The following is a 13170-nucleotide window of genomic DNA, read 5'->3' on the forward strand; positions in this document are numbered from 1 at the left end:
TATATATATACAATGGAATATTACTCAGCCATAAAAAGAAACGAAATCAAATTATCTCTAGTGAGGTGGATGGACCTAGAGTCTATCATACACAATGAAGTAAGTCAGAAAGAGACAAACAAATACCATATGCTAACACATATATATGGATCCAAAAAAAAAAAAAAAAAAAGGGTTCTGATGAACCTAGGGGGCAGGACAGGAATAAAGACACAGACATAGAGAATGGACTTGAGGACACAGGGAGAGGGAAGGGTAAGCTGGGACAAAGTGAGAGAGTGGCATGGACATATATACACTACCAAATGTAAAACTGATAGCTAGTGGGAAGCAGCTGCATAGCACAGGGAGATCAGCTCGGTGCTTTGTGACCACCTAGAGGGGTGGGATAGGGAGGGTGGGAGGGAGACGCAAGAGGGAGGGGATAGGGGAATATATATATACATACAGCTGATTCACTTTGTTATACAGCAGAAACTAACACAACACTGTAAAGCAATTATACTCCAATAAAGATGTTAAAAAAAAAATCCCAGTGTTTACACCTTAAGCTTATCTGAGTCCAGATAAAAGCGACACTGTGCTGCTGTGCGCTCTGGATACTAAACCCTCTCCTGCCACAGAGAAGAAGCCGGGGCTGCCACCCTGGTCCAGGACCAATGGGGTCTCACTGCGGACTCTCGGGGCCGTTGGAGCTGCCAGAGCTACGGCTCCAGCCTCTAGGAGGCCACTCGGCACTGCTGCCCATTGCCCCCAGCCAGCAGGGCAGCTCCCAGGTCTGGGTGGCTCTGCTAAATATTAAGGCTAAGAAGTTCCAATCCTAGGCTGGGGTTCAGGCTGAGGGATGGACGCCTCAGAATGGAGCAACTGACAAAAGGGGAAACTATAATGACAGCAAAAGGCCTCAAAACAGTACTGGATTAAGAATCGATTCCTTTCCCTTCTTCACAATCCACAAGAAAAAAATGCAGACATGTTTACAGACGCACCGCATGCACCCACATACGCATGTCCTCACCAATGTGCACAGGAATGCGTGTGTGAACACCTGTCTCCCCCATCCCCGAAATACCTTCCAGCAGAGTCCAAAGGACACACCGGAAGAGCCGAGCTCACCTGGGCCTCTTGTCTGTGACAGCGACACAGCTGTGCTGCAGGGGCACCGCAGTCCACTTCTTGGCCTCCATGACGAGGGCGTCCGCGTCTACCAAGCCAAATCCATAGAGGTGGCTAACTGAAAAGACAGGGCCTTCAGACCCAGCTCCCCACTGCCACCACCGTCCAGGGACAGGCCACCTGTGTCCCTCCAGGGCTGCAGGGCCCCTGCCAGCGCCTGAGAGCCCCTGGCCACAGCACCCGTCCTTCTGAGGACACTCCCAGCTGCTTTACTCTCTCAACTCTTTCAGGTCAGGAGTGAGGGCCAGAAAATACGTCCCATTTTGGTGCAAAATAAAGGAAGTGTTGAGGGGGCCTAGTACTTTCTTTATGTAAGATGAGGGCGAGTTTCTTTATATTAAAGGGACTTCCTGGCATCTGCACTCCCCAAATTTTGAACCGGACAAGAAAAGCAAAACATGAGACACCTTAGTTCACGCAACCACGACCTGCAATAAGCACAATAAAACAAGGCTCTGCTCATCTCTTTTGCCATTTGCTCTCCCTGAATTTCTAGGGCATTCAGGGAGAACAGCATCACCCAGCACACAGGCTGGCCCAAGCTGGTGTTTAATTTGGCCAACGCAGAAGAGTTTCAGAGTTGAATTTAAGAGGCAAGGTCAAGAACTAGATACAATCTCTTTTCCTATTTAATTAGGCCAAAATTGAAATGTAGGTCAGCTCTTGTTACAGCATACCACTACGACAAACATTCCTGCAAGACAAAGATGCATCAGGCCTAATCAATGGCCTTTTTATTAAAAGGAACGTCCCTCGGAACTTAGGGTAACAATGCTTGACCTATATTTTTCAAAGAGTAGTATCAGGCTTGGTGTCAAAATAGTTGGACCTGAGCTAAAGAAAAGGAAAAAAAAGTCCTCCCTAACATACCATGGCTGAATGTAAATCTTTTTCAAGTATCTCTGGTAAGAAGCAAGACAAACAAAGCCAATGGCACAGTCCTATAATAACCTGCTCAAGAGGCTCCAAATACCTGGGTTACAAGCCCGGACCGTGGGTTGATTTCATGGTACCTGGGTCTGTCCCAGGCTATGATGGGGATAGAGCCCTTTTAAAACACAAGGGCTTGCTGATAGAAGTTTTATAGTTAGAAAGTAACTTATATAACTATCTCAATGTCCTCCTTGTACAGGTGAGGAAACTGAGGGATAGTTTCAAAATCGTAGAGCTACCCAGGGCTAAGAATGCAAGTTGTCCTTATGTGGCACATAAGCAAACATCATTTATCTTAATAATTATGGATTTGTTTTAATGTGCATTAGGAAAAACATAACTACACATCAAACCTATGATTAACTAGATGTAATAGAGCTTCCTTTTAAAATATATTTCTTTGTGTAAAAAAAAAAAAAAAATTAGGCAAGCTCATTTAAAGAGAACCATGAAGTCAATACTGGTACAGGTGGCCCCTGACGTGGCAGAAGTCGTGAGGCTTAGCGAGCCCGGAACTTGAGTCACCTTATTAAACTACTGGATTTGTACTTTTCATTCCTGTGACACATAATTAATGTTATTTGGGGGTTCTCTTTGAGAAATTCATGTCCCCGCCCATACAGGCTCCAGGAGGTCAGGACCCACCCCTCCCCGGAGTCTTGGCCGCACCTTTATGACCAGCACCGTTCACCTTCCAGTCATTTGCTTTGAGGTGGGCCGGCCTGGACGTCTTCACCAGCAGGTGCTGGACGTCCCTCCAGGTCAGCTGGCTGCTGCAATGACACAAGGACAGACGGCTGTACTCATGTGGGTTTGTAAGGCGGCTGCAAGGCCCATCAAAGGTGGGGCGTTGGGAGCCGGCCTCGTGCCTGGACTTGAGGAAGGCTCCGCAGGCTCCCCTCCTTGTCAAGGGTCAATGTCACAACCTCTTTGTAAAGAACGGTTCCTAGTCATCAAACCCTGAGATAAGATAGTACAATGGGTGACCAAAAACCCACAGTGTTAAAGCCCAGCCTTGCTACCACGATCCACCTGAGTCTGTATGAGGCTCTATGGCAAACTCTGGCCCCGGGGAGAGGACAGCCTTACGTATCAGCACGTGTTGGGAGAATCTGGACTAGTCTTTACCACGTGAGTGAGCGTTCCGTGGGCAGGGCACACCCAGCCATCACCTACTCAGACCCCATGCCCAGGACCACTGCCCACACACTACAGTTTGAGATTTTAGTAATTCTACATTAACAATATATTCATTCTGGTGCAGAGTAGAAACATTTCATTAAAAGAACACTTGCCCACGATTAGAAATGCAGAGATGAGATATCTTGGACACTAAGATACATTTGCTTGCCTTTTCAACACTCCTCAAAACAGGATCCACCTGACAACAATGCTCTCAGAACGCTGCTCTGTCCACAGCGCTACGACCGCGTTACAGACAAGAATGGGAGCTCCCTGGGGACTTCCCTGGTGGTCCAGTGGTTAGGACTCTGTGCTTCCACTGCAGGGGCATGGGTTCGATCCTTGGTTGGGGAACTAAGATCCTGCAAGCCACGCAGCACGGCCAAAAAAAAAAAAAAAAGAGCAGGAGCTCCCTGGACGTGGCCTTCGCCACCTCTTCTTAAATAGCACCTGCCCTGGCCAGTCCTCACAGGCATCTTTCCAACTGCCCACTTTTTGTGGGCAAATATACATAACATAAAATGTACCATCTCAACCGTTTTTAAGCGTACAGTTCAGTGCCATTAAATACATTCACCTTGCTATGCAGCCATCACCACCGTGCGTCTCCAGAATGTGATCATCTTAACCCACTGAACCTCTGCCCCCATCAAACACTCACTCCCCATCCCTCCCCCAGGTCCCTGGCCAGGCCATCCTACTTTCTGTCTCTATGGATTTGATGACTCCAGGTGCCTCACACAAGTGGAGTCCCAAGGTATCTGTCCTTCTGTGACTGGCTAAGTTCACTCAGCATAACATCCGTCCTCCAGGTTCGTCCACGTTGCTGCAGGGGTCAGAACCTCCTTCCTTCTCAAGGCCGAATGACATTCCATAGGCCACATTCTTCTATCGATGGACATCTGGGTTGCTTCCACCTTCTGCTATTGTGAGTAATGCTGTTGTGAACATGGCTGTATAAATATCTCTTCGAGCCTCTGCTCTCAGTCCTTTGGGGTACACACTCACAAGTGGAATTGTTAAATTATATGGTAATTCTTTGTTTCATTTTTTGAGGAGCCATCACACTATTTTTCACAGCAGCTGCACTATTTTACTTTCCCAACAAATGCCCCCTCTTTGCCTGCTTTAGTACTTACTAGAAGCTCACCTGTGGCTTGAGTCCTAGGGGGCCTGTGTACTCCTCCTCCCTGGGGTCTCCCGCTCTCTGGGCTCTAGCTGCACTATTTTACTTTCCCAACAAATGCCCCCTCTTTGCCTGCTTTAGTACTAGAAGCTCACCTGTGGCTTGAGTCCTAGGGGGCCTGTGTACTCCTCCTCCCTGGGGTCTCCCGCTCTCTGGGCTCTAGCCCTGGTTTCCCCTGATTTCTCCACCACGTTCTTGACACTGTGCTGGTCCCCGGCCAGTCAGTGGCCTCCTGGCTGCCTATCCTAACTGTTCCCATCAGTACAGTTTCCAGACCTTTACTTGGCACAAGCTGACCTGCTATCCTCCCCTTATCCACTGCCCTCCTGAGGACCACAGCCAGCCTCACTGTTAGAGGAGGATCTGAGGCCCCGAGTGGCCCACGGCCTTGCCCTCTGGTGGAGAGGCGCACACACAGGCTTTGGATTCCAGACAGCAGATGTGCCTGCCGCCCTTTCCTCTGCTTGGCCAGGCTCGTCACCCCTCACATCCACAGGGTCCACCAAGGATGGAGAAAGCCAGCCCCCCGGGAGCTCAGCACAGATGCCAGGAAGCCTGGGCTTCAGAGCTGACACCGAAAGGGTCTAGAAAGGGAGGATGCGAGAAACCATCTTACTAGGAGAAACTCCATTTCATTTTTGATGATAGTAATGAAATCACATATATAGCTGTATGAAAACACGTCTAAGAAATGGTGTTTAAAATGTTTTTTAAATGAAGAAGGGATTGCTGGGTCTTGGGGGTGGTTCTCACACATAAGGCTCTTCCTGTATCCTTGTCACACGCTGCCCGCAGGCCTCCTGCACCCCCGAGAGCTTCTCCCCCTAGGTGACCTGGCTTTGCCCGGCCTCCTTCCACAGCAAAATTGCTGCACACGTGAGCTGTCCAGACACTACCCCGGCCTCCAAAGCCCCTCAGCTGAGGGCGGCAGTGCCCCTGGTTACACCAAGTTCCTTCCTGGACCAACCCTATGCGTTTAAATGCTCTAAGTGGATGCTGTTTCCAATGACGTGTGCTTGACCTACCACCTGTAAAATTCTGAGGATGAGCTAAAATGATGAGGCAGTGATCGGGGAATTCATGAGTCCACAGGCCAAGTTTAATGGGACAATCTGGCACAAAGCGGGGTTTGTTTTCTACTTAGTTTTAACTAACAAAACTCCTTGCATGTTTCCAATAAGGAAGGAAAGAAAATATGAAACAACGAATCACCAAGTATGTGAAAGCAACTTTCCACACAAGCAACTATTTAGCATTTTTAAAATGAGCTCAGGACACAGAAGCTATCATTTTGGCCTGAAAATCAAACATATTTAGCTCTTTCTTTGTGAAATGGGTAGCATTTGAGTTTTACGTTCTTTCGCCTGATGCAAATCAACAAGCAAACATACATAATTAGAAGGACTGCAGCAACCCAAATATAACTTCTGAATCATTTAAAATCTCATCTGCAGCAAATGACTCCTTCAGAGCGCTGGGTTGTTCTGAGCTAGTTTTGATATGTAAACTAAAATCTGTTTTTGACCCCATGACTGTATGTGTAGTAGACTCTCTTTTTTGGAACCATCCACCCAATGACAACTCTAGGGTTTTTATTCAGCTTAAAGCAGATAAATCATCACCACTGTATTGTCAACTTATGAACTAAAGTTGACAAAGGGCAGCTGTATCAGCCTAAAGTGTGGTCTGGGGGTGTGGTGCAGGCTTGGGGCACCCCCCCCGGCTCCTTGTGCTCCTACGAAGGGCAGGAGACTGTGAGCTTGAAAACGGGAGAAAAGGGAAGAAGCCACTCATGCACGTTAAGGAGAAATCCTGACGTGAACCTGGAGGACACTATGCTGAGTGAAGTGAGCCAGACACAGAAGGACAAACACTGCGGGATCCCACAAATTTGAAGTCCGAGAGGAGTCAGGTTCATAAAGACAGAAACTGGAACGGTGGCTGGCAGGAGTTGGGTGAGGGGGGAAATGGGGAGTGTTATGGGCTGAATTGCGTCCCTTCCCCAAAATCACACGTTGAGGCCCCGACCCCCAGGACCTCAGACGTGATTGCACTTGGAGATGGAGTCTGTAAAGAGGTGATTAAGGTGAAATGGGGTCATTAGGGTGGGCCCTGACCCAACGTGACTGGTGTCCTTATAGAAGGATCTAAACACACACACACAGAGGCCATGTGAGGACACGGGGGAAAGGCGACCACTGATACGCCAAGGAGAGAGGCCTCAGAGGAAAACAGCCTTGCCGACACCGCAATCTTAGACCTCTAGCCTCCAGAACTGTGAGATCGTACGTTTCTGTTGTTTAAGCCCCGTCTGTGGTGTTTCATTGTGGCAGCCCCAGCAGACCACACAGGAAGCTATCTGATGGGTACAGGGCTTCAGTCTGGGCAGATGAAAATGTTCTGCAGATGGCTGGCGGCGACAGTCACTCAACAGTGAATGTGCTTAATGAGCATCACCCTTAAAATGGTGTGTAAAACGTAAATTTTACGTTATGTGTATTTTACCACAATAAAAACTTTTTTTAAAAAAGGAAAAGGAGGGAAGGTAGGTGGGAACTTACTTTGCTTCCAGTGCCAAGGCGATGATGCCGGCCACCATGGGGGCCGAAACTGAGGTCCCAGTGTGGCCATCGGTGCAGCGCTGACGCAGATCCGTGGTCACCTGGACGGGGGCAGCAAGCAGCCGGGTCAGAGGCTGCTCAGGACACTGCCCCTGGGCAGGCGTGACCTTGGCCCCAGGGACGGAAGAGGTGCTATGCAGACACATCTTGGCAACGGAGGTTTCCGCATGTCTGGCACCCCCTGCAGCAACAGGGTGATGGCAGGGTGGGAACAGGGGGTCAAAGCCACAGCCCCCCACCACTGCAGATGCAGCCCGAGACTCAACAGAGAGACAGAATGAAACAGAGGGGCCTCCGCGGCAAGACCCCCTGCCAGGGCCCCCATCAACAACCCCCAAGTCACTCCAGACTTCAGAGCAGGGAAACACGTGCAGGTGCCATCTGGCCCAGAGAGCATCTCTACCGTGAGCCAGAGGTCGGCCATCGGTCAGAGAAGGTCACAGAGCACTCTCTCCACCAGGACGTCCTCCCAGGTAGCTGACAGTGTCCCAGAGCACACAGTTCTGTCTGCAGCAGGAGCTACACCTGTGTCCCTTGGTGACGGGGGTGGGCACTGATTCTGGGCCTCACCCCAGTCCAGCCTGACTGCACCTTCCCTTTGAACTGAAACGGAGAAGCACGCGTGGGTACAGCTGGGAGACGCCTGTTGTGCTGGATGGGACACTGGCCCTAGTGTGACTCCCATGCATTTTGCAGGTGGAACTAAGGCTGCTAACCAGCTGAACTGAAATCGGGGATTTATCCTGGATTATCTAGCACGCCCGATGTAATTACAAGTCCCTTAAAAGTCTGTCAGAGAGATGAGGCTTAAGAGGGACCTGACCCTCCCTGCTGGCTTTGAAGAGGGCGCTGGGGGGACAAAAGTCAGGAACATGGGTGGCCCGCAGAAGCTGGGAACAGCCCTCGGCAGCCAGCCCACACGGAAACAGGAGCTCAGTCCTATAACCACCAGGAACTAAGTTCTGTGAACACCCTGGATGAACAATGAATGGATTCTCCCTCCAGCCTCTGGAAAGGAATGCAGCCTGGCTAACACCTGGACATCAGCCTTGTGAGACCCAGTGGAAGCTGCAGCACTTCTGGCCCACAGAGCTGTGAGATGACACAGCTGTGCTGTTTCCAGCTGCGAAGTTTGGGACAATTTGTTATGACAGCAATAGGAGACTAATATACCCACCAACTGCAAGGCTCCAGCAACCCATCTGCAAAACCCTTGAGAACGAATTTCCCCCGTGGTAACAGTCCAGACCCTCTTCCAAACACAGCATTTCCCTTCCTCATGATTCAGCTGGGCCAACCACCACCAGTGAGAGGGATCCAGCCCGTGTCACACACACAGAGGAAGATTCGACAGGGATGCTGGTGGAGGCCAGCCTCCTCCCCTCTCCTAGTTCAGCAGGACCTTGACACTGGAGAGGGTAAGGGAGCAGGGATGAGGATGCAGCCTCTCTGACCCCAGGATCTTCATCTGCAAAGGGGCTTAATGCCAAGTCCTTCACGGGGCTTCTGTGAAAGCACAGCTGGCACCTGGCACATACTTGTACTCAGTCAAAGGTGGACAGTGAGGGAAACTGAGATTGTGTGGGCAGAAGACCAAGCTCCCAAGAGCAGGTAAGGCCCGTGGCTGGCTCTCCAGCCTCAGAGAAAGGGGCATGAGTAGAGGGGCCTCCCCACAGGGAGGGGATGGCTGAACCAAGGTGGGCAGCCCCTTCCTGAAACTCTACATCCTGCTTGGTACTTGGCCGTGTTCAGCGAGTGAATGAATGAGGGAGAGATGCCGCTTTAGGTGCAACTTATTTGATCACAAGCCCTTATTTGATCACAAGCCCTGTCTCAGCACCGGGCAATCCCTCGCAGGTCGGCACTCGCTGGATGGTAGCAACAGAAGAGGACAAGGGGCCCGAGCTCCAATTTCCATGGACACCTGCCTGAAAGTGCAGACGCGAGCTGCCCACCATCCAGGGCAGGGGCTCACCCCCTGGTAGGGTCTCTAAGGGACTAAGGGCCTCAGAGCAAACACCTGGCCTTGTTGAGTTGGGGGATAAAACAAAAACCAAAACAAAAAACAACGTGCCACCCATACTACCAGGGACGAGCACCAGGACAGCAGCTGCAATGGAGTGTGATTTTCTCTTTCACCCTCTGCCCAACGACACCCTTCTTACCATACATTAGGGCTCAGAGAATTTTTTTTTTGTGTGTGTGTGTGTGGTACGCGGGCCTCTCACTGTTGTGGCCTCTCCCGCCGCGGGGCACAGGCTCTGGACGTGCAGGCTCAGGGGCCATGGCTCACGGGCCTAGCTGCTCCGCGGCATGCGGGATCTTCCTGGACCGGGGCACGAACCCGTGTCCCCTGCATCAGCAGGCGGGCTCTCAACCACTGCTCCACCAGGGAAGCCCGAGAATTTTTTTAAAAAAGAGAAAGAAATTAAGGCATTTTGTAGCTAAGGCGTGTGCCCACGCATGCACACGTACACACATGCAGATGCCATGTGATTAATTAAGCAAATAAAGCTGCAAGCCCTGCTCCCAGGGATGGGGAAAGGCATCTACCCAGCACAGAGCCCCCGGCACACAGCACCTCCCTGCCCCCTCCAGCCAAGGCCTCTGTCAGGTTCTGCTTAATGAGACTCCAGCAAGTCCACGTTCAAACGAGCTAGATTCCTAAATGAACAGGACACCATTCAGAATCTCAGCCCCATCCCAGGGGTGCACGGTCCAGTAGAAAAGGAAAATAAATTAATACCTTCGTGAACCAGCCTGGGCCGCTGCCAGGCTGGCAGTGGGAGGATGGCGGCTGACCTTCCCGCTGGTGCAGAGCAAATCAAGGGACGGGAAGCCTGCACGCTCCCGCAGAAAAATGTAAAAATATGCCTGCAAGTAATGTCTAAAGATGTGGCCAGGCAACAGGAGAAATGAAAAGAGGCCAGTGAGCTTTCAGGTTAAACCAGTTGGCCAGCTCCACGGTCTCCTTTTTTTAAAGGCCTAAAAACCATCTTAACGACTGTGCATTTGAATTCTGCATTGATTTCAACTTGAAACCCTCCCCTCTTACATTTTTTTAAAGTAGGAAAGCATGTAGGGAAGGAACAAGCACAAACTTCACCCATCACTAAACTAAAAGTTACTTTCTAAAAGATAAACCGCACTTATGTTCATTGAAGTGAGCGTAACCGACAGAAACCACTCTCAACCTGAAGTGTCTGGAAAAGTCCTTTTGTGAGGAAGGGAACACCTAGGACACTCGGATTTCTAAACTGTTTCAGTATAGAAGCAAGACTTTCTCTCACTCTGTTTTGCACGTTGAAACTGAACTGGCCAGTTGGATCCCAAGCGATGTGACCACAGAACGTAGAAAGCTAAAAAAAGACACCGTGCTGAGAATACACCCCGTTCTTAAAGGGTATTTTCAGACCCCTAGAGACAGAGAGGGTTTTAATTGGTATTCTGTGCCAAAATTAGAAAGGCAGGGTCTGAGGAAGGTTGCCAAGGGCCTGGGGTTTACCTTCAGGCACAACTAGTTCCCTGACAGCAAGGCTAGGCCCGGGGCCAGGTACACACTGTCCTGACTGGCCCGTCCTCCTGGGAATGGGACGAGGAGCTCATCCCCCGGGGTTCTGCTGAGGACTCACGATTTTGCGCTCGTAGAAGGCCCCGCTGCTGTAGGTGGTGGCCAGGGTGGACGCACACTCCTCTAGGTACCAGGGCTTGTAGCCATTCTCGGTGGTGCTGCTCACGGAGATGGTGTAGATGCTGTTGGTGTAGCCGTCGCAGGAGCAGTGGTCCCCCTCTCGGCCGCCGTTACCCGACGCCCAGACGAAAATGGAGCCCAGGCCCTGCCGGCCCTGGAGGGGAGAGGACAGGCATCAGCCCACACGGACCCCCAGCTGGTCTCACCCCTGTCTGGCGCCCCCCTCCGCCCCTGAAGAGGGAGGGGGCCGAGGAGGATGCACTCAGACCAGACAGAGGCCGCCCAGCGTGTGGTTTGTGGGCTGGTGGGCTCCGTCGTTCCAATTTTCATAGAGTGTTGGCGGCAACAGCCATGACACCGTAGAATCACGTCATACTGAGAAGCTGGCCCAGAAAATCCTCCCTGTTCTTCACAGGAAAATCAAGGCCCTCACACAAGCTGTTCTGTCCCAGAGCAACACCAGTAATTTCCACCGCAATGACCCACGATCAAAAAGACCAAGCAGCACCCCCGAGTATACTGAGATGAAAGCTGACGGCTGAATTTATGACGTTAACTTTTCTGGGGAAGGAAGAGGGCAAAAGTTCCTGAAAACCCAGCTGCAGAAGCATCCTTCCTGGAGAGCGAGCTCCTTGAAAAGCGGGTGGGCCCAGGATTTGCAGGAACAAGGGCCAAGGGCCAGAACACCGCGGGGCCATCCTAGGAGAGCGCCCTGGGGCTTCCCCATGGGTCAGCATTGAAGCGGCCACACTGCCAGCGCAACCAAGGCCAGCCGCTTCACCTGTGTGTAGGTTTTCACATTTAAGGACACACACGTGACAGCAAGTCTCTGGAAGACAGGAGCAGGTCAGGGGAGCTCCTGCAGCCTCTCCAACCCACACCCACGGGATCCAACCAACACTCATTCCAGCCACAAACACCAGCTAAAGAAGAACACCAGTTCCAAGACGGAACCGACACGTTCGGTCCGAAAGGCTGGACCGTTGGTGGGCACAGCCAGCACCAGAGAGTGGTGCCAATACCCGTCTCCATGTGGGCTGGTGGCTCCGGCATCCTTGCCAAGGATACTCCTGTCCAAACACACAGGAGGAAACTGACACTTAGGCCCAACAACTGGCCAATTTAAAGAAAATTTTCAACAAAATCCTACAATTCCCCGTAGCCCGACCGAAGCCCTGCTTCTGACAGGATGCCTGACACACCCTTGGAGCTCAAGTCCACCCGGACTGAGGGCACCCACTTGCTCCAGAAGCACTAGGACACCCCACTTTTGGACCAAGTAGACCACAGGTCCCCACCCTTTTGTGCCTGTTTGTCTTCATTCCCACATCCCCACCAGTTCCATCCTGAGGCTCGAGGGACAGCCCAGTCCCAGGGCTCAAAACTGCCTCATCCACTCCGTTTTCCACATCTCGAAGGTAGACCTGCCCAAATGGCCAAGAGCTCGACATAAAGGTTACTTACAGTTAGCAAAAAGGGCAACCTTCTGGAAAAAAAGGCACAAAGGACTAAGGACTTGCGTGTGTCTGTGCCCATAACTACCTGTGGGAAAAGATTAATCAGAAGCTCATTCAAAGCAACGAAAATTGGAATGAAAGGGTGTTGAACCCATCAGAGCCTATCTTTATTTCACCTCCAACTCCTCACCTCACTCCAAATTATTTATCAAAGGCTGTCATTTTGCAAAGCAGGGCAAGCGACCTTACTGCTCCAGCAGCATGAAGAATGGCCTCAAAAAGCACTTCTCACACTCGTGAGGAGAATCCCCATGGGTCTCGCTACATCGCAGACTTGGGCTCAGCTGGTCCAGGTGAGCCCAAGATTCTGCACTTCTGATGGGCTCCCAGGTGATGCCAGCTCTGCTGCTTGGGACCCCACTTTGAATAACAGAGGCCGAAATGCCAAAGACTTGCATCTCTTTGCCTTGCACTTTGCAGGTACCACTAGACCCATGAGTTCTCAGAGGCATCAAGGCGTCCAAAGCCTCTTTCCCTTCTAAAAACAGTTTCCTGGAAAGGGAACATGGGAACAAGGCAGAGGAAACACCCAGATCTGAGCCATCTCTGAAGACTGTATTTTCACTTTCCGGGTCTTCCGTTCCTATGGAAGCCACAGGACAGAGGCTCTAGGGGACGTTTCAACCCCGGCTATGAACTTGCACTTCTGTTCAGGAAGCCACCACCTCAACACCATCGGAACGTATTTGAGCATCTTGCCTGGGAAGCGGAAACCTCATCCATGGACTCAGAGGGCTAGCAAATGCCCGGCATCTGGACAAAGCCAGTGCTTTCAGCCACAGTGACACTGACTCTCCCCTTCTGGGTGACAAGCCACATGAGGACCAACATCAAACACATCTTTATGCCAAAGTACAGAGTCTG

At 51.1% G+C, this 13170-nt stretch overlaps 1 protein-coding gene across 11 annotated transcripts in view; it reads right to left on the reverse strand.

Annotated features, from left to right (window-relative positions):
- PCSK6 (proprotein convertase subtilisin/kexin type 6) overlaps window positions 1-13170 on the reverse strand; it is a 213189-nt gene that overhangs the window by 70693 nt on the left and 129326 nt on the right. For all 11 annotated transcript variants that reach the window (XM_055087867.1, XM_055087866.1, XM_055087865.1 and 8 more), the window contains 4 exons: window positions 10731-10943; window positions 7039-7139; window positions 2779-2882; window positions 1117-1234 (listed from right to left, as the gene is read on the reverse strand). In XM_055087867.1, the coding sequence (XP_054943842.1) occupies window positions 1117-1234; window positions 2779-2882; window positions 7039-7139; window positions 10731-10943 (536 nt within the window). The remainder of the gene's footprint in view (window positions 1-1116; window positions 1235-2778; window positions 2883-7038; window positions 7140-10730; window positions 10944-13170) is intronic.

Source organism: Physeter macrocephalus, chromosome 11 (assembly GCF_002837175.3).
Source record: "Physeter macrocephalus isolate SW-GA chromosome 11, ASM283717v5, whole genome shotgun sequence".
In the NCBI taxonomy this organism is placed as follows: domain Eukaryota; kingdom Metazoa; phylum Chordata; class Mammalia; order Artiodactyla; family Physeteridae; genus Physeter; species Physeter macrocephalus.